The following is an 18,771-nucleotide window of genomic DNA, read 5'->3' on the forward strand; positions in this document are numbered from 1 at the left end:
AGAGCCTGGTCTTACACTGACACCGCTGCCCAGCGTGCGGCCGGCGGGCAGCTTGCCAGCGCACGCGGCACCCCGAGCCCCAGCAGGATTTAGGGTCTGGCTGGGGCAGGCAGACGGGATTGAGGCCCGGACCCAGCAGGACCGTGTTCTCCAGCTGCTGCAAAAACCGGCTGGTCTCAGGAGTCCGTGTCCCCTGGGGAAGTCGCAGACTATGTGTCTCCGAGTTTGCCACAGACACTGTTGGTTTAGCGAGCCAGTCTCTGTTTTGATTTCAGGGATAACTTGGGCTTTGTTGTTTTGTGGAGAGGAAGGGGAAAAAAAAAGCTGAGAGCCCGTTCTCATTGGCCCCTGACACAAACGCTGGAGCTGCTGGTTTGAGCTCCATCAGAGAGACAGAAAGGCATCGAAAACATTGGCAGAGCTGGAAAACATTTGGCTGCCGTTCTGCATTCCCTCTTCCGTCTGTGTCTGCAGGGATAAAAGCGAGCCTGGCTCCCAGCGCTCCTGCTTCGCAGGGCGATCACGCTATTTTGTGCAAAGCCTGCAAGGGTGCAGCGGCACAGCCCTCTGCAGCACGCCAGGCCGTGCCGGCCCCCTCGCCGCATCGCGCGCGGGGCAGCCGGCTTCATGCACCCAGGCACATCGTCTGGGGCAACGGGCTGCGCAGCTGGCGCAGCGCGAGCCTGCGAGCAGAGAAGGAACTCGCTGGAGAGCCGAGGCAGAGCTAAAAAAGCCAGGGGGAGAGCAGAACTGTGAAATGACTCTTAATTTGTATTGCGGCAGTAGCCAGGTACCTCGTACACGGAGGAATGGGACCACACGGTGGTAGGTGCGGTACAGGCACACAGCGAGCTGGCGTTTCAAAAAGCGGGGAGCTCTGAACGGATTTGGCCGCTTTCGCCTTAGAATCGGCGCCGTTTGCAGCCCTAGCCCAGGCCACGCAGCCCTTCTGCTGCCGTGCTGCCTGCGTGGACCCGACCTCCTGCCGCCATGCCGCCAAGGGAGCCCTTTCCCCCTCTACACCCAGCCGTGCACCCTGCAGCCATCCCCTCTGCTCGTCCCTGGGCTCGCGGCGCCCCGGGGACACATTGCACTGGCGAGCGGGGCTGGGAGCTTTAAATAAATACCTGAGAAGAGATTGCCCTTTGGTTTTTTAAAGTAAAACCTGCTTCATTGCTCTGATTATTTTGCTGCAGACCTATAGGATGGGGAAACCACCGCTCACCCGAGGAGGCGGATTACAGGAGAGCTGGGTGCGAGGGAAGCTGAGCTCAAGGAAGTAAAACCTGACCTGCAGGCAGGACCCACGGTTATTCACCTGGTTTTGCGTTTGAGGAGAGAGACAGCCTGGCTCTCACTGGCAGGAGCAATTCCTGCTCTTACGAGCTGCCTCTTCAGGTCGTTGAAAGTCAGGAGCCCAGTATTATCGCTGAGATTATTATTAACAACCCAGACAAAGCCTGTTGTACAGGTGGTTTTCCTTTTGACAGCATCTTCTGAAACGCTCACTGGCAGCAGCTGGTGTGGCATCCCTCAGTGGTACAGACCGGGGTGGGACGGAGGCTTTGCCGCCCTCCCGCTCCCTCTCTCCCGGGGCTGGCAAGGCCCTCAGGGCTGCTCTTAATTTCACTTCAGTCCTCATTGCTGGCAGGGGCCCCGAGGAGCAGAAAATAGCTGCACAGCGGTTCGCTCTGGTCTGGGTGCTGCCTTGCCTGGCGAGAGCGAAAGAGCAGCCTTATACCGGTGCTTGAGCAAGCCAGGAGGCAGGCTGCATGGGGCAGGCTCCTGCGTGGGGCGTTTCTGGCCCTGTTTCTTCACGGGGGCAGCGCTCAGGGCCAGCAGAGCAGCTCCCAGCGGGCCGAGAGCGATGCTCCCCGAGCCCCCGCCGCGGCCTGGGAGCCTGCTCTCTCCCCCATGGGAGGGCTGCGCTGCGGCGTGCCAGGGCCCCCCATATTTGGTCAGTGACACAGCGTTTTAGCTGCTTTGATTGGCACTGACGGGGATCGAGACAGGCACCGGCTGAGCCTCGGGGCCAGCCGGGGCGGCAGCTGCAGCCATCGGTCGCGCACGCCATCCCTGGCCGGGTAGCGCAAGACCGGGGAGACGTTCCTCATGCGCCCTGAGCATCACGGCGCCTGCAAAGGGGGCCACGTTCACCCGCTCTGCGACTCCCCGGAGAGCGCCGGGGCGCCAGCCAGGTGCCGGCACACGCACAGTGAGCCTCCAAGAGCCCGTCGCCCTCAGCCTTTCCTCCCAGAGGTTCCTGCCTGCCGCAGGCTCCCTGCAGGGGTGAATGACCCTGGCTGTGCTGGAGCGGGCAGGGACGATGGCAGGGCTCCCTTGGGCTGCCCTCCAAGTCCCCCTTGGTGCCATTTCGACAGCCACGCGCAGCGGGAGCTGCCCGCTGCTCCGCTCAGCGCCTCAGGAGCAGCTCAGGCGCCATCCATGCTCTCCACTGCACAGTGACTTGGCCAGAAGCAATATGAATCTGAGGCAAAGAAGAGAAGGTCAGAGTCAGATTTATTCCTCTTTCGTCCTGAGAGCTGTGGGCACTTCTGCAGAGAGGCACGCACCTTCCATCTCCAGCACTGTCCGCAGCGGTCGGCGGCCGGCCCGGGAGTGAGGTGCCGGGAGCACCCCTTCCCTCTTCCCGGCACCCTGGAAGAGCAGCTCCTTCCAGGCTGGAGCACAGCAGCTGTTTCAGTCTGCAGCGATGCAGCCTGGCTGTCTCGCCTAAGAGTGACCCTTGCGATCTGGGATGGGCAAAGAGCACCACCCTGCACGGTGCTCAGCGGGCACTTGACCTAGGAGAAAACTTACATGACAGTTCCCCACACTAACATTTCAGTTCCCCTCTTTTTTCAATTCCAAGCCCCTTTTTCCAACCAGCAGCCTTCAGAAGCAGGAGTCTGGCACGGGCACCTCTCCGGTCTCACGCCTCTGCTAAGCACTGGTGGTGAGAAATAGGGGTCTGGCACTGAGACATCCCCCCCACCCCCTGCTCCAGCCCAGCTCTGGGACTTTTAGGATTCTTCTTTCTCTTTCTCTTCCTTGGACTGTTCCTCCTTGGGCTGTTCCTCCTTGGGCTGTTCTTCCTTGCCCTCCGGCTGCTTCTGGTGGGTTATCTTCACCTCGTTGACTCTGGCCTTCACCTCCTTCCCGGTCCGAGGAGCCACAATACTTAAGATGCCGTCATGGGACAAGGTGGCTCTCACCAGCAAGGGGTCGACATCCAGCGGGAGGATGTAGGTCCTGGTGAACTCTCGGGAGATGAAGCCGTGACGGTCAGACTTTTGCGGGTGCTGCCCCATCACCTCCAGCAGGTTGTCCACGGTGCGGACAGTGAGCTCATCCGGCAAGAAGTGACAGACATCCAGGAACACCTGGAATTTGTGGTCGTTGAGGCTGATCTCGGAGGTGCCTCGATCCAGCTGCTTGTTGATCCGAGGCCTGATGTAGTAGCCATGATACAGGGCAGGAGCTAAAATCTCACATGGGGACACACCTGAAAGTGAGACCCAGTGAGGAGCATGGGGTTCCCAGGGGAAGGAGTGGGAGGAGGATGGTTGGCAGCAGATGTGATGGGGACAGGAGGAGGCTGGGATGTGGCAAACAGGTTCCTTGGTTTTGCAGCTGCACCAGCTGCACAAAAGGGAGCGAATCTCCAGCTGTTCCTGCCTTTGTGTCTCCAAAGCACATGCTTGGGGCCAGCCGCCGGCCGGCCACCACCTCCCGCCAGGCAGCCAAGGGCTGGTGGCCAGCTCTCGGGTGTTTGCCGGCCGGGCAGGGAGGGACTGGTAGGTGCGCTGGGTGCTCTGCGGAGCCAGGCGCAGGGCTGGGCACGGAAAACGCTGACGGTGAAGAAATTGGGCCGAGGAACTAAAGCCCTTTTGTGTGCCATTGTCTGGGGGGCTTTTCTTGGGGCTTTTTGCCTTTTCACGCTGTTGTGCGGGTGCTGAATGGTTCTGCTGCTGCCCACATTCCTTCCCCGCTGCCAGCCGCTGCCGGGCTTTGTGCTCAACACCCCAGCTCAGCTTTTCTCCACTGCCCCCGGCTGCAAAAACCCCTCCCTGCACTAGCACTTTCCAAAAGGGCCTAATTTTCATCCCTGCCCCTGGCACTGTGGCAGTGGCCCTTCTGCTCAGGAGCTCTGCCCGGCGGCTGCTCACAGCAGCTGGGGCAGGGAGGTGGGCAGGTGGGGGGTCTCCGCTCAGCCATCCCTTATTAGCGAAGGAGAGCATGGAGGCAGGTCCTGCGCAGCCTTGTGACCGTACGGCCTTCTGCTGGGGTTAGCGTGGGGCACGAGGCACCCGGGGGCTGCCGGGGGACGGCAGCCCGACATGTAGAAGGGTTGCAGCAGGGCGTTTCGCTCCGTGTTTGCACAGCATGCGCACGAAGGCCAGCAAGGTGGGGGTGTGAGGGAGGGGAGGAGAGGAACGAGGCAGGGATGGAGGGAAGCGAACCGGCAGAGGCACTCTCCAGATGTGCCCCCTGATCTGACCTGGGTTCCTGCGCTCCGCAGCTCCCTTGGCTCCAGCCTCGCTGGCCCGCTCTGGAGGTGAATCCCTCCAGAGGGACTCTGCCGGCTCTCCTGCCTCGGAGGACGGAAAGGTGCCGGGAAGACGCCGGCTTCCTCCTTACCTTCCCCGAAGTTCTGGTCGTAGATCTTGCTGGGGCTGGCAAACTCGTACTCCGAACTCATGGGGTAGGCGTGGGGGACGGTCCGTGCAGCCATGGTGCCTCCGGGACGGGGACCTTGCGAGCGCTCGCTGCCGCTGAGAGTGAAGGCTGCAGATTGCAAGGCTTTAATGGGGTGAATTCCACAGGGAGGAGTGTGTGATAAAAAGACGGACCAAAATAGCCGCGCACACAGGCCCAGAGACGCCTCGCCAGGGTGACGAGGGAAGCTCCTTGCTGCATTCCTGCGGGGAGTCCAGGCACTGCCGCAGGCGGGGGTGCCTGGCGAAAATCCTGCGCCTCCCCTGGGATCTGCTCCTTGAGCAGGGCGTGCGGAGGCAAGCGGGCCGCCGAGCGGGGCCGGGTGGCGAGGGGGCGAGCTGGGGGAGGCCGTGGAGCGGGGGAGAGCCGGCTGGATGCTGGGCACCGCTGCCTACCCATCCTATGCCCTACAGAGGAGCTTGGTTTTCCCAGGAGCCGCGTGGAGGCACGAGCCTTTTGTTCCTGCGAGCGCTAAGGTCCTGCAGGTTAAACTAGCCCAGGTTAAGCTGGCCTAGACGGGATCCAGATCCCTCTACCAGCACCTCCACAACCCAGACGGTGCTGCTGGAGATGGCGGTCCACCTGGTCCTGGGCTTCGGCATTGTGTGATGAGACCTGGAGAAATGCCCAAGGCAGGGACCCTCAGTTAACTGGGGAGCTGAATTTGGCATAGGTCCAGTTTTACTGAACTGGGAGGGATAGTCCTCACTAAGCTCCTTATACCCTGAAACCAGAGATCGCCCTGAGTCCACGTCCCCGCAGCAGGAGAGAGCGGGTGCTCTGCCGTTGATGTAATGTGGAACTGGAGGAGGCATTTACGGCCCGGGCTGTTGCGCAGAGAGAAAGCCGCTCCCCAGTCCAGCAGGCAAGTTGAAAGGAAGAGGGCCAGAGCCCTGCGCAAGGGACCAGTGGTGCTAGCAGCAAGAAGGATGTGCCGCTGAGCCAGTAACCTGTATTTGAGTTGCAAGCTCTCAGAGGCACGGACTAGCTCTTGACTTGTAAGGACAGCCCCAGGGCTGAACCTTGTCCCATGTTCACGAGCAGGAATTAAGGCAAATGGGCAAAAAAGTTAGGGCATATTAGGAGTATTAATTATAGGAAATGAGCTTACTGCAGGAGCACAAGCAGACAGGGGCAGGCAAGCATGCAGCTTGCCTCCGTGAGAGGGCACGTCACCGGGCAGCAGCCCTTCCTGCACCGCCAGGGCTGAGCTCACCGAGTATTAGGCTCTTCTGCTCTCTCCAGCGAACTCATTTCTGCAGTGGGCAAAGCAGTTTGATGCACTGTGGAGGAAGGCATCTTTCGTTTGCGCCCAGACCAGCGGGCCTGCACTAAGGCGGCGGGGCTCACGTCGCCTGTGCGTGCCGGGCTGCAGAGAGCCACTCTGCTGGGGGCAACCAGATCTCCTGGGGTCTTTACTGATTTCCCCCTCATTAAACCAGCCCTGGCTTCCTTTGCCTGGAGGAGAGGCAGAGCTCTCCCCAGACCCGTGGGTGATGCCGGGAGCCAGAGCCCCGAGGCTGGCAGCAGAAACAACAGCCCCTTTTCATTTTCCGTGTGAGCCAAAGATAGGAGCTGCATTGATCCTGCTGGCATCCGAAGCAGCTGGGAGCATCAGCCAAGCCGGCTTGGGACTCTGCAGATAAACAGCACGTGGGGGAGCAGGGCGGGCGGCGGGGCAGTTTGGCTTCTTGCTGCCCCGTCAGACTCCTTTTCTTCTTCTCGCCTTCCCCCTCCTCCTCAGCAGCGTGTTCAAATCCCCCAGACAGCTACTGGGCACAGCTGAAGGGACCGGCCCAGGAGTGGGACAATAAAATCCCTGACATCACCGTTTGCGCGGGCTCGGCGGGGGGAGCCAGGCCAGCCGCACGGCTATAAAGCTGCCCCGGCTCCCCGCCGAGCGTTGCAGCAGTCGCCGGCCCCGCTCCTCCCGCACGCTCCAATGGATATCACCATCCACAACCCCCTGATCCGCCGGCCCCTCCTGTCTTTGTTGGCGCCGAGTCGCATCTTCGACCAGACTTTTGGGGAGCATCTGCAGGAGTCGGAGCTGCTCCCTACCTCCCCCGGCCTCAGCACCTTCCTGATGCGATCTCCCATCTTTCGGATGCCCAGCTGGATAGAGACTGGGCTCTCTGAGGTAACCTTCCCTTCTTACTGCTCTGTGCTATTGCTGCCTGCACATCCTGATGTCTCTGGAGCTGGGGACCGTGATGGCTGAGAGCTGGGAAGCTGCTGGCAGGCGGTTATTAGGAAAAGCCTGGGGGAAAAGGTGCTGTGCTTGTGTCTCCGCTTCTCCGCAGCGGGCAAGGGCCTCTGCCTGCTCTGCTAACCGTTCCTGACTGCGAGCAAGCATTGCCATAGCCTTGGGCACAGGCAGGCTGAGCTGAGTCTGTGCTGCAAATGACTGTAAGAGTTGAGGGGAGAAAGGACGAAACCTAAATTCCCTGTCTGCTCTGCGAAACTTTCAAACCCACTCCCTCCTGAGAAGGGAAGGGAGCCCCGGAGCGGTGGGATCCTCGTACGGGAGGCTGGGGTTCGTGGGTAAAAAGGGGTCCGTTTTGGAGTGTCACTGCTGAGCAGAGCAGCATTTTGAGAAATACACAGGACCCAACTGACCACGAAATAGCCCTCCAGCCCTGTCTGTCTCCCACACTCCCTTGTTCTGCCAATGCAGTGAGAGCTGCTTCGCGTTTCTGGACCTGCATGCATGTTCGTAGTGATCCCAGGGGTGAAGACGACTTTTATCCTGGCCAGAGTGCTCCGGGGAGGCTAGAGGAAAACCTAGCGAGGAGTGGCTCTCCCTCGGAGGCCGGAGTGGTGCTGCATCCCCAAGCAGCTGCTGGGATACATCACCACCGGGCACATCTGTGCTGAGCTGAGGAGGCCGCATCTAGGTGTCAGCACAGGCCAGAGATCCTGGGCGGACGTCAGGAGCGAATCCTGCCTGTCTGTAACTCGCAGGGGGAACCAACCTGCACGGCCTTCCTCCTAAAAGGCGGATGGCTGAGCCCTGGCGCTGCCGGCCTGCTGTGGGAGACCCAGCGCACGACGGGGCAGGCATGCCTGCCGCCGGCCGCCTCTCCTCCTGCCCTCACCCTCGGAGCCCCAGCACCTTTTGCAGAGAAGAGCCAGGAAAATCCGATCTCCAAACCACTTTTTCCCCAGACATCGTGTCGCCTCTGAGCGGAAGGCGCGCAGCTCCCAGCTCTCCGGTGGTTCCCGCATTGCTTTGCCCTGCGCTGGCTACACCAGACCCCAGCACCTCACCGACAAGTGTCCGCTGTGGCTGGCAGAGCCTGGGAAGCCCAGGGCTGCCCTCCCTCTGGGCAGAGCTGGTCCCCACTACGGGAACCTCTCCAGCCCTCGCTCGGCTCACAGCAGGTCCCGCGGCCAGGAGCAGCGCAGGAAGAGCAGCAGCTCTCGTAGCAGCGGCGGAGCTGGGGGACTAATACACAACCTGTGCGGCCAGGAGCTCTGCTGCAGTGGCCCTGGGGCAGGGAGACAACGGGCTGCTGTGCATCCCTAGCAGCCCTGGATGCCGTGGGGATGGCGAGATGCTTGTATACGACTGGACTCGCGTGGTCTTATAGGCGCCACGGCCCCACCAGTAGCTCTTCTGGCTCAAAGTGGCAGTGCTGCGGGGGCTGAGCCAAGGGGCATGCAGCTCGAAGGGCCTTGCCTGGTCTGCAAGTCAGCTGTCTATTTACAAGTAACTTGCAGAGCTATTCTAAGCCAAAGGAGCGAGAGGAAAGTATTTCTTAATCTTTCCATAATGTTTCACTTGATTTGGCAAACGGGGACTGGCTGTCCCCAGAAGCAGCCATATCAAGCACCATAGAAAACAGCATCCCACTGCCTCAGTGGAGAAATCTCTGTCACAAATACGTTTGAAGGAGGAGAAGGAAGCAGAAACCAGCAAGCGTAGAGCTGGCAGGGAGGCTACCTCCACGTCCCAGAGCAGAGCTCCGGGAGGCTTGCGTGCTCCCTCACCACGAATGCAATAGGAAGGCAGAGATAGCCAGCTCACATAGCAAAGTCCCAGGAGCTTGTCCAAGCCACGGAGGTAGGTGATGGGAAACAAAGGTGAAGCAACCTCACCAGAGGAACCAGAAAAAGCAGCATTTGCTAGAGGTGATAAAGCATAAAATGAAGGAGAAGGAGGCAAGATTAGCAGCAGGTGACTCAGTTTCATCAGAAATCTTGCTGCTCAGATAAGAGAGGCAGGTAGTGAGGTGGCAGTGTTTGCTGGTGACACATTATTTTGGTTACTAGAGAGTGACAATAGAGGGGAAAGCCTGCAAGTGGCACAGATGAGCCGCAGTCAGCTAGCTGCACGGTCAGGCTTCTTTAAAGACCTTGCAAAATCCAGCTACAGGGACTGGAAATCTGCAGACATTCTGTAAAAAGAACCAGATACAAAACCTGCAGGCCAACTAATGAGTCCCTTTTAGCAAATTCAAGTTGAGAGAGTCTCTTCGCCACCCCCAGGAAAACACTTACGCCGTGTAATCAAGAGAAAGAAAGGCATCACACTTTAGTGATGGGCACTAGTGTAACAGGCTAGAAAGAGACAAACCCAGCTGGGTCAGAACCCCAGGGCTGGATGAGGGAGATCGGACAGTGCTGTTTCTTCTCAGCTTTTTAGGTGAGGGCATGTGGAGGTACCCGCTTAAGTCTTGAACTGTTATATTCTGAGCACCTTTTAAGGCTGAAACCCTCACCTGCTCTTCTCTGAAGTCATCTCCTTATTTTGCAGATGCGACTGGAGAAGGACAAGTTTTCTGTTAACCTTGATGTGAAGCATTTCTCTCCTGAGGAGCTGAAAGTCAAGGTGTTAGGAGACATGATAGATATTCACGGGAAACATGAGGAGCGCCAGGTACTTTTGCTCTTACTATGTGACTGATAGAGTCAGTTCTGAACTTCCTCATCTGTGGTTAAACAAGGAGACTGCAAACCCGTCCTGTTCTGTGCTCATCTGCAAACGCTTCTAGTGGTTTTTATCAACTGATCCTAACGGAAGATGCTCTGTGTAACCCCTCCACTAATCCCAGACTGGGCAGCAGCAGGGTAGAGTTTTATTGCCGGTGATATATGAACTGTGAACCGAACTGGAAAATCAACTTTGAAATGTGCATTTCTGAGCCTCCATCTTGCTGGGAAGAGGCCAGGAATGCAGGGAGGCATTCAATAAGTTAACAATGAACTCTAATAATTAAACCACACAATGAATAGTCCATTACCCTGTTCTATTAGCAGGAGGTTATCTCTTCCTGAAAAAGGCCCATTTACCGGTTTGTAATCTTTAAGGGTTGTGTTCTGCTGCCAGTCATCCTACCGCCTGCTGGCCCTGGAGACCTGTGTGCCAGCTGGGCAGAGAGAAGTCAAAAGCCATGTACAAGGTTGTACAAAACAGGGTTTTCCAGTTCCTCCTCCCCGCCTCAGCAGAAACAAATCCTGGTGGTAAAGCAGCTATGCCGGTGTGACTGTCAGCACTAAGAGCTTCTGGGAGCACAGATTTCTCAGTCAGGAAATACAGCATTGCCTGACATAGCTGCGGGAAGCTTCTAATTCTGATACTGCTTCTGCAAAGTTTTCTGGCTAGGAAAATAACCAAATACTTTAGCAGACATTAGCTCACTGGGAAGCTGTGTTTTACAAGAGCTCTGGAGACCCTTGGGAATAGGTGTGGGTGGTACCGGATACAGCTCCAGCATCTTAGGAACAGCAGCACCCCACTGCGTGACGAAGGCAGACTGGCTGGCGCAAGAGCTGCAGCATGGTCTCTCCGTGCAAACACTGTGCCTGTAGGCACCTGCAGCTAGGGCAGGGCAGTCTCTGACTTCAGCCAGTCTTGGTGCTTTATAAAGGCATCTCATGACAGAAACACTTCAAACTCTCAGAAATATCGTCCTTTGAGGGCTGGAGCTTGCTGAACTCAGACTGCAGGCAAAGGGCTCGGGGTTTAGTTGGATCAGAGTGAACACTTCTAATCAAGGCTGTTCCTTCTCTTCTCCTTTTGAAGGATGAGCATGGCTTTATTGCCAGGGAGTTCAACCGGAAATACAGGATTCCAGCTGACGTGGATCCCCTGACCATAACCTCGTCGCTCTCTTTGGATGGTGTCCTGACAGTGAGCGCACCGAGGAAACTGAGTGACCTACCGGAGCGCACGATCCCTATCACCCATGAGGAGAAACCTGCCATTGCAGGAGCCCAAAGGAAGTAGGCTGCTATTTAAAAGCCAGCCTTGGGCTTTTCAAGAACACTTCCCATCAGATGCCAGCTGTAGTGAATGGCCACTCTTATTTATTTATGCTGAGTAAATTTACTAACAAATAAAACATGAATAAGCACTTTGTATTTTTGGTTTCTGAAAGCTCAGCGCATGGGAAGTGTTGTCTTAAGAAAGCTGCGTAAGCTTCCTGTGCAGCGAAACACACCTGGCGTCATTCTCGCTTACAGCCTGAGCGCTGGTGCGTCCAGGAGAGCTTGTTTTGGTGGTCAGAACCACTTTGCTGGTTTCATTTCATTACTCTAATGTTTTGCAAACATCTAATTGCATGAGCCCTTTCCCTCAGTTTTTCTGAAGGATTTCTGAGTGTGTTTCACAAACAATAGGAAAGTCTCTCCAGTGGACATGAGACTGGTAAGACAACTACATGACAGTTGAAACCCTTTCTAAATAGGGGTATTAGATAACAACTGAATGGGAGACAACCATATCTTAAATCTCTAGAATGACTCACGGTATGGGGAAGCGTCCAAGCGCTGCAACCAATTCAGACCGGTTGCAAACGACAATTGCATAGCTGCTGTAAACAGATACAACCAGAGCAGAGAAAAATGTCCTACTCTCATAGTGCAAATCACATCACTTTGAAACTATGCGGCCAGTGTCCTTCAAACAATAAATAGCATCTGAAGTCTAAAATATTCATCTGATTTGTGCTAACATTGTTCAGCACTGCGAAATGCTACAGAGTTTCTTTCTCTCAGGTGCCACCAGCTGCTTAGCATCTCTGGTTTCAAAGAGACACCAGCAGAAACGAAAATCTGCAGTATTGGAATTGAATTTCTATAATCCTTGTCCAAAAAGGACAGAATGCCACAAATATGTCCAGTAATGCCTACGGGGTCACACTCAGTTATGACCCAATCTATTTTCTCTGTTCCTTATACGTGCTAAGACAAAAGACCTTGTAGAAGGCATCAGTTTAAATTTCAAATGAACTGAAAGAGCCTTCTTCCACGGCCGTGAGTGAGAGAAATAAAACAAACATTCAGTGATGTGGAGTCATAGTCAAATGCCCCAAATCCCACTTAAATGCCAAGTTCCAGTGTTTCCTATTAGCTGGCTCTAGTAAGCTCTTCCAGCTCAGGAAGAGGGTCTTATTTGAACTTAGCTGAGAAGGCGCAGCACGACCCAGGTGCCTTGTGGTCACCTCTGTACATGAAACAAGTGACAGAAAAACACTCAAGTGACAAAACGATACAGTTTAGGAAGCAGGAAGAGTATATTTCACACGGTGCTACGTTTGGTTTTAATGCCCGACAGGTTTTTCTGCTTGAAGGACATCCTTGCAGCGCTGCTGGCAGACAGGCCTCCCGTCATTCTGGAAGCACAGTCTGTATCTTCACTGTCGCTTTCCCCACACCCTCTCGTTCCTCCCCCGAGCCTCGGACACCAGCAAAGGAAATGTTCCCATGTGGAGGCCTGTAGTCGATCATGTAGCAAGATGGGGCAGTTGGTTTGAACGGAGGGGGTTCCAACTCAGGCTGGTGGCCTGGAAACCAATGAGGTTCTCGCGTAAATCCTAAAAGAAAAGAAAACAAAACAAAACAAAAAACTCTCGGGAAAGTGCGAAATAGTAAGATTATATCCAGAAAGTGAAACTGAGGGAAACTTTTTCTGCAGAGCAGTGTTTTCTTAGGCTCAAACTTAGGAGCAAGAAATGGGGATTCTGAGTGGCAGCTCCTTGGGGATAAAGGTGATGAGGTTAGGTAGACAAGAACACTTGAAACGCAAATGCCACTCCCTGACTTGAAATACCTGTTCCATGGTGGTGCAGGAACGCAACTCAACAGCGAGAAGGGAAAACTGAACTCTTTCATCTCTATGCACAACTGTCATTTAGAAGCTTCTCCTCAGCTACACTACAGATCAAAGAGACTATGTTTTTGTGCACCTACTTCTTGTTCTTTGATGCTTTCCCTTGTTGTAATCTGAAGAGTAAGTTGTTTCAAAGCAGTGAGCGTACTGAAAAGGAAAGTTCATACTTAGCGTGGCTAAACATAAGTAAACATTAGCATAATACTAATGCTATCTGCATAGAAGCAAACTTTAGCATTTTATATCTTACAAGAAGACCAAAGCACCTGCAATTACGCTAGCTCTTGAAAGACAGGCTAAGGTAAGATAACAAAGCCTGGGTGACTCCTTTTGACTCACCGTAAAGGGCAAAACACTGAAGGGCACAGAGAAGACAGCTGGATTGGGGCCATCTTCAGAAGGAATAAAACAGAGAGATGACACAAAAAGCCATTTCTCAAGTCTGCGCTCCTGGGGTGGGACCACCGTAAGGCCCTAAGCCGAGGGCGAAGAAAAGGAGCAAAAGGACTGTTGCCTTTCCCTACTTTTAAAGACCAGGAGCAAAGACTAGGAGCAGGGCGGCACAACGGGATGCTACTCCTGGAAGCACCTGTGCCGCAGACACGGCAGGGATAGCCGGATAAAGCCCTGCGTCCATGACAAACGAAGTGACCGAGGAGCATCTCAGCTGAGACTCGCGATGGCCGCTCTCAGGGGAAAAGCGGGAGCGCCTACCTGGGAAGGAAGGGGCTTGGGCTGCACGATTTTCTGGATATCGTACCGCTCCTCGTTCCAGTTCCCTATGTGGGTTTTGTGCGAATAATCGCTTTCGTTGGTGGTGCACCTCCAGCCGAACTGGGAAAACTTGGCGGTGGGGCTCCAGTCCGCCCACACCTCCCCGTGGCCGGTGGCGCGCACCAGCGAGCCGCAGCCAGGGTGCCACGGCCCTGCCCGGGCCATGCGCCCGCAGGGAAACCCCTGCGGCAGAAAGCGGCCGACAGGGACGACCACCTTCCTCTCCGAAGCGCTACTTGTTGACAGGGGACCCCTGGGGGTAATTCAGCCCCTCAGACGGGGCAGAGAGCTTGGGCCGCTTGCGCAAGGCCGGGCACGGGCGCCCCTTCGCCGCCTTCAACCGCCAACGGCCGCTGCCGCCCGCCCCCGGCTCCTCGGGGCGGCGCCGCGGCGCCATCTTGTGCCGCAAGCGGCGGCGGCGGCGCCGCGCCGACATGGGGCCGGGGCGCCGCGTCCTGCTCCTCGGCGAGGGCAACTTCTCCTTCGCCGCCGCCCTCTGCGGAGCCGCCGCCGCCTCCCGCCTCGTGGCCACCTGCTACGAGGGCGAAGAGGACGTGTCCGGGCGGCCGCTGGCGGCCGCAAACCTCCGGCGGCTGCGGGAGAGCGGTGAGGCGGCGCCGCGGGGGCCGGGGCAGAGGCGGCCGCCACCGGCAAGTGGGCTGGGCAGGCCTGTGGGGTTTTTTTATTTTTTTCCCTTCTTCTTCTTCATTACATGTATGCCCGGAAGTTGAAGTTGTGCTGCAGGTCGACTGTCTTAACAGCCCGGTTTAGTCTTTCTCTTTTAATGCAGTTTAGCGGTTACCTTTGTTTAAAAACTTTCCGTAACTTAAAATGTCAGATTCTTCTTTTTGTTTGCCTTTGAGGAGCCGAAGTTCTGTTTTCTGTGGACTGCACCAAGCTGAGGGACTACTTTTTACCAGCAGACGGAGCGTTTTCCTGTATTTATTTCAACTTCCCTCACTGTGGAAGGAAAGCTGGGGTGATGAAGAACAGAGCGCTGCTTGCCCAGTTTTTCTCTAGGTGAGCAGAGTTAGCTCTCTGCAAACTGACTGCTGCGAGACAGCCTTCTAGCCCCGTTACAGAGCCCCATTTCACTAGCACTACGCAACTCCTGAGCACACTAGTAAATTTTTCTTACTGCCCGGCTTTCCTTCTAGCTGTGCAGAAGTGCTGGCAGAGAAAGGTGAGGTCCATGTGGCGCTTTGCAACGGGCAGGGTGGGACACCCGCTGATCGGCCAAGGAGAGCATGGCACAACAGCTGGCAAATAGTGGCAATGGCGGCAGGAGCCAGATTTATCTTGAGCGATGTTCATCCCTTCAACGCAGAGAATATCCATGGATATAAATGTACTGGATACAGGTAACTGCCATGTGATAAAACTCAAAAGCTGATACTAATGCTTTCATAATGCCTGGCACCATCATATCTTCCTTTAGTCTGCTGTTTCCTGGAGAGAGAGAAACTCACTTTAGTATTCCTTAAAATAGCTACTAATCTCTTTTGTCTCTAAGGAGAATAGTTAAGATTAAAATTCAAGCTTCTTGAGAAAGCATCCTCCAGAAATAAGATGATTTTAGGATTTTAAAGGTCCAAGTGATCCATTTCAGAACAAACGTCAATCTTGCCTTAAAGACAGCAAAGGAGCTATGGTAGGTGTATCTGCCTAGCAGACAATCGTAGAATCATAGCCTCCTCGATGGTGTTGGCAGGGACCTCTGGAGATCATCTAGTCCTGCCCTGCAGCTCAAAGCAGGGCTGGCCAGGGCAGGTTGCTTAGAGCCATGTCCCATTGGATGTTGAGTATCTCCAAGGATGGAGACTCCACTACTTCTCTGAATAACCTCTGCTGGCTTTTGACCACCCACAGTAAAAACACCGTAGCATTTTGCTCGCCTCCTAACAAGACCTGGCATTCAGCAATAGGTACATACATTAGTGTTAGGCTCAGTAGGTTTCTTCAGGTTATCTGTGTCACTGTGCACACTTCTGACACATTAAATATACAGATTTGTCAATGACTTTGCTGTGCTTTTATATATTGCCAGGAGTCAAGATAAATCCTTCAGTATAGAAGGTGCTTTAAACCACGTTTTCACACGAAGCACGCCACTTCCACCTCTCAAACCTATGATCTGCCAGATGGAACTGGGAAGCAGAAGAGTTTCTTTTCAAGTGCCACAGGTACTTGTGGATAAAATTAACAGGTAGGTATTATAATTAGCAAGTGTTTGGCAGTAACACACCCTACAGCATATATGACTAGCTTGACTCTCAGATAAAATGGAGTTGCTTCACGCTCCCTCCTTTCCCCCTTACAGAATTTCCTTTTCCATTTCTTCTGGAAGTCTGCTTTGAGTTGGCTTTTGGTCGTGGCCTGTTCCAAATAAGTCTACAGAAGAAAGGGCACTTTCTGAGTAAGACTGAGGCAGTGAATACTTTGCACACAGGAATAAAGATAAATGTTTTAATATGTCACGCAGAAGCTTGGAAGGAATTTGGGCGTTGACTTGATGTCTGCTAATACTGCAAAACAAAAGCTAGCTAGGATGAGAAGGGCTAAACTTTTAGGTGAACTACTGCAGACTCTGGAGAATGTCTGGGGCTAATGTCTGCATTTGATTAACTGCCTTAACCTGGTGATGCCAATGCTGAGCAGCAGCCTCGTGATGCTTGCTAAGTTGCTTTCCACAAGCCAAAGTGCAGTTAATCCTTGACTGCAACGCAAACCCCAGTGTCTTGAAAATGCGTTAGCAGTTATTATGCCTCCTTGTTCAGGTGGCTCCTGAAAACAGGTTTAACATCTGAGATCACTTTGGGTAAATTGTCACCCTCAAATTAGGATCACAGGATGGCATTTCAAGCAAATCGGAGTGGTGTCTGTAATGTGCCATGTTGTTTTTCACAGGGGTTTCCTAGAACTAAACTCAGATCATCCAGTAAGAACAGTCAAGGAGAAGCTCACTGCAGTGCTCAGGCAAGCCTTTCCGATACAAAGCATTGACTGCTGCCTTCCTCTCCTCCACCAAGGTCACATCAGTGGTGTTTGTCACTCAAATGTCTTTTGGATAGTTCCCAGCCCAGAGGAGAATGCATGCACTGAGCAAATGGCTAATGGACCGGCAAATGCAGTGTTATTTTCCCACGCTGATTTTTGCAAGGACACAGATGAGAATGGCTGGATGAAGGTACAAGAGGGCAACCTCATTTCAGAACAGATTTGTCTTAGACCTTCCCTGCTGCTCTACGTTCAGACGCTAATAGAAAGAGCAACCTTTCTGCCTGGGACTCTTTATGTTCTTTCTGGGCCTGTTTTCAGGAAGTGTCCCATCTCTCCTCACTCTCTGCCTGTTTTTCACGAGGCAGTGTTTTTATGTGCAGTTGACAAGGGTATGGAGAACAGCTGTATCCAGATGTTGGCGGATACCATTAGGAGCGGCATACATTCCCTTCACCAGACTGTTTCTGGTTGTAAATTGAACATCACTCTGCAGGAAGCAACAAGCTTTGAAACAACGGAGCTAAATGACTTTGCCGCTTTTGAAGCTCAGGTTACTAAAATTCAGCACTTTGTCTGTGTGGAAACGGATGCTTTAGGCTCCTGTGAGAAGGGCTGCTGTGTGGGATCCACGAGCACAGCTCGTGATGGCCCAAAGAGCAGCGATTTGGTGGCTGTGTTTGCATCAGTGAATCTCGACCTCCTAGCCATGCTGATCTGTGGAATAGCAGACTGGCGAATGCTCTGGACATCAGATGAGCGCTTCCTCAGTCAGTTTCCTGGAGGAGAGTTAAGGGTTTTCAAGAGTTTTTCTCTCTATCCCCCTTCCTACGTGCATGATGTCAGCTTTTGGGTTCCTGATGGGGAGCAGTTCGATGAAGTTGCTTTTCATACTATTGCCAGGCAGGTGTCACGTGAAACAGTTGTATCCATCCAGTTAATTGATAGTTTCCAGCAGTCAGAGACTGGACGGAAGAGCCTCTGCTACAGACTGACCTATCAGTCCTGTGACAAGGCACTGAGCTGCCAGGAGGTGGCAGAGATGCAGCTGCTTTTTCGGGAGGAAATACGGCAGTGCTTGCGCGTGACTCTTCGGTAGACCATTGTAGACTGTCTTTAGCCTTTTCAGCACCACCTATGATTGTTGCTGTCCTGGAAAGTGTGGACTGCATCGTGTTAAACCTAACACTGTGTGTTGTTGCAATGCCTTTTGTAAAGGTGCTGTGGACCTAACTGATGCATCTGCATGCGTTTTAAATATGAAAATTCCCGTTGAAGGTAACAAAGACCATGTGCCTTCCTATTTTCTGTGTCTGTAATGCAATGTTTTTAAGTGGAAGCTTGCTTTATGAGGTTCCTGTAATAGCTATGAAACTGGAATTCCTCTACTTACTGATGCCAATTCACTCTTCCTAGTGCTGCTTATGTTCACCCAGCCCCTTGCAGTGATGGCTACTGTATCAAGTGTGCTGAACCTGAGCTTTGTGACTAGTTCAAAAAGGTTGTGTGGAGTCTGAGCACTAAACATCCCATGGAGCAGGTGCTTAGTTCCTGTCAGTGCTCACTATTTGCGAGGTCTGCCCTGTGCAGCTCTTTCCAGGAGAAGGAAGGCCAGCGTGGGGATAAGCCCCATACGACTATCTCAATTCACTGGGTAGGTTATTAGATAGTAGTTATTTCATTAATAGCTAATATAGACAGTAATTACGAATGATAATTCTGTGATTAGATTCCAATAGATACTAACATTTTAAAAACTGTACTATGAGGTGCTACTATATTAATGGCTCCAATAGATATTAATAGGTACTACTAGGTAACTCTAGTCATAGATTGTGTTCCTGGAATCTGTTCAATTCTATGAGGTACGTGTATAAATAGTTACAGTGGATGCTGAGTGGTCTTTCTATGAATGCATTCTGAGAGGGTACAGATGATTTTAGTAGTAATTACTACAGCTACTCTAGATATTCTTAGACAGTATTAGGAAATTGCATTAATAGCATCAATGCATATGAATATTACCAATACAAAATTGTACTACTAGATAAATCTATTAGTAGATTCGAAAAGATTCTGGTAGAGTCTCACACTAGAATCAAAGGGCAGGATTATCTGTTAGCAGTCCCTAGTAATTCCTGTCCAGTCTAACGGAGCCCTATGAG

General features: G+C 53.5%; 4 protein-coding genes across 5 annotated transcripts; 2 read left to right on the plus strand and 2 right to left on the minus strand.

Moving 5' to 3' along the window:
• Positions 1-2,503: 2,503 nt before the first annotated feature.
• HSPB2 (heat shock protein family B (small) member 2) lies at positions 2,504-4,941 on the minus strand. Its single transcript, XM_009670237.2, has 2 exons — positions 4,642-4,941; positions 2,504-3,505 (listed from the first exon to the last, which is right to left on the minus strand). Exons 1-2 carry the CDS (start codon positions 4,733-4,735, stop codon positions 3,024-3,026), a joined length of 576 nt encoding a protein of 191 aa, XP_009668532.1. The 5' UTR covers positions 4,736-4,941; the 3' UTR covers positions 2,504-3,023.
• A 1,498-nt stretch (positions 4,942-6,439) lies between these two features.
• Positions 6,440-11,078, plus strand: CRYAB (crystallin alpha B). The gene is made up of 3 exons (XM_009670221.2): positions 6,440-6,859; positions 9,479-9,601; positions 10,748-11,078. The coding sequence occupies exons 1-3, from the start codon at positions 6,662-6,664 to the stop codon at positions 10,949-10,951; spliced, it is 525 nt and encodes a 174-aa protein (XP_009668516.1). The 5' UTR covers positions 6,440-6,661; the 3' UTR covers positions 10,952-11,078.
• On the minus strand, positions 11,014-14,033 carry CFAP68 (cilia and flagella associated protein 68). The gene is made up of 3 exons (XM_009670238.2): positions 13,550-14,033; positions 12,916-12,982; positions 11,014-12,539 (listed from the first exon to the last, which is right to left on the minus strand). The coding sequence occupies exons 1-3, from the start codon at positions 13,772-13,774 to the stop codon at positions 12,334-12,336; spliced, it is 498 nt and encodes a 165-aa protein (XP_009668533.1). The 5' UTR covers positions 13,775-14,033; the 3' UTR covers positions 11,014-12,333.
• Positions 13,986-18,254, plus strand: FDXACB1 (ferredoxin-fold anticodon binding domain containing 1). Of its 2 annotated transcripts, none has more exons than XM_068916945.1 (5): positions 13,986-14,215; positions 14,473-14,629; positions 14,767-14,970; positions 15,657-15,815; positions 16,517-18,254. In XM_068916945.1, the coding sequence occupies exons 1-5, from the start codon at positions 14,044-14,046 to the stop codon at positions 17,703-17,705; spliced, it is 1,881 nt and encodes a 626-aa protein (XP_068773046.1). In that variant the 5' UTR covers positions 13,986-14,043; the 3' UTR covers positions 17,706-18,254. The 2 variants fall into 2 exon arrangements, with proteins under 2 accessions (XP_068773046.1, XP_068773047.1); XM_068916946.1 differs by having other exon boundaries at positions 14,015-14,259.
• Positions 18,255-18,771: the final 517 nt, after the last annotated feature.

Source organism: Struthio camelus, chromosome 22 (genome assembly GCF_040807025.1).
Source record: "Struthio camelus isolate bStrCam1 chromosome 22, bStrCam1.hap1, whole genome shotgun sequence".
Classification (NCBI taxonomy): Eukaryota; Metazoa; Chordata; class Aves; order Struthioniformes; family Struthionidae; genus Struthio; species Struthio camelus.

Coding starts and splice junctions, on each gene's coding strand:
- CRYAB (XM_009670221.2), top strand. CDS start 6,662: ATGGATATCACCATCCACAACCCCCTGATCCGCCGGCCCCTCCTGTCT. Junction 6,860..9,478: donor TAGAGACTGGGCTCTCTGAG/GTAACCTTCCCT, acceptor CTTATTTTGCAG/ATGCGACTGGAGAAGGACAA. Junction 9,602..10,747: donor GGAAACATGAGGAGCGCCAG/GTACTTTTGCTC, acceptor CTCCTTTTGAAG/GATGAGCATGGCTTTATTGC.
- HSPB2 (XM_009670237.2), bottom strand. CDS start 4,735: ATGGCTGCACGGACCGTCCCCCACGCCTACCCCATGAGTTCGGAGTAC. Junction 3,506..4,641: donor CGACCAGAACTTCGGGGAAG/GTAAGGAGGAAG, acceptor TCTCACTTTCAG/GTGTGTCCCCATGTGAGATT.
- CFAP68 (XM_009670238.2), bottom strand. CDS start 13,774: ATGGCCCGGGCAGGGCCGTGGCACCCTGGCTGCGGCTCGCTGGTGCGC. Junction 12,983..13,549: donor CCAAGCCCCTTCCTTCCCAG/GTAGGCGCTCCC, acceptor TTTCCTTTTCAG/TACGCTCACTGCTTTGAAAC. Junction 12,540..12,915: donor AAAGCATCAAAGAACAAGAA/GTAGGTGCACAA, acceptor CTTTTCTTTTAG/GATTTACGCGAGAACCTCAT.
- FDXACB1 (XM_068916945.1), top strand. CDS start 14,044: ATGGGGCCGGGGCGCCGCGTCCTGCTCCTCGGCGAGGGCAACTTCTCC. Junction 14,971..15,656: donor TATAAATGTACTGGATACAG/GTAACTGCCATG, acceptor ATATATTGCCAG/GAGTCAAGATAAATCCTTCA. Junction 15,816..16,516: donor CTTGTGGATAAAATTAACAG/GTAGGTATTATA, acceptor TGTTTTTCACAG/GGGTTTCCTAGAACTAAACT.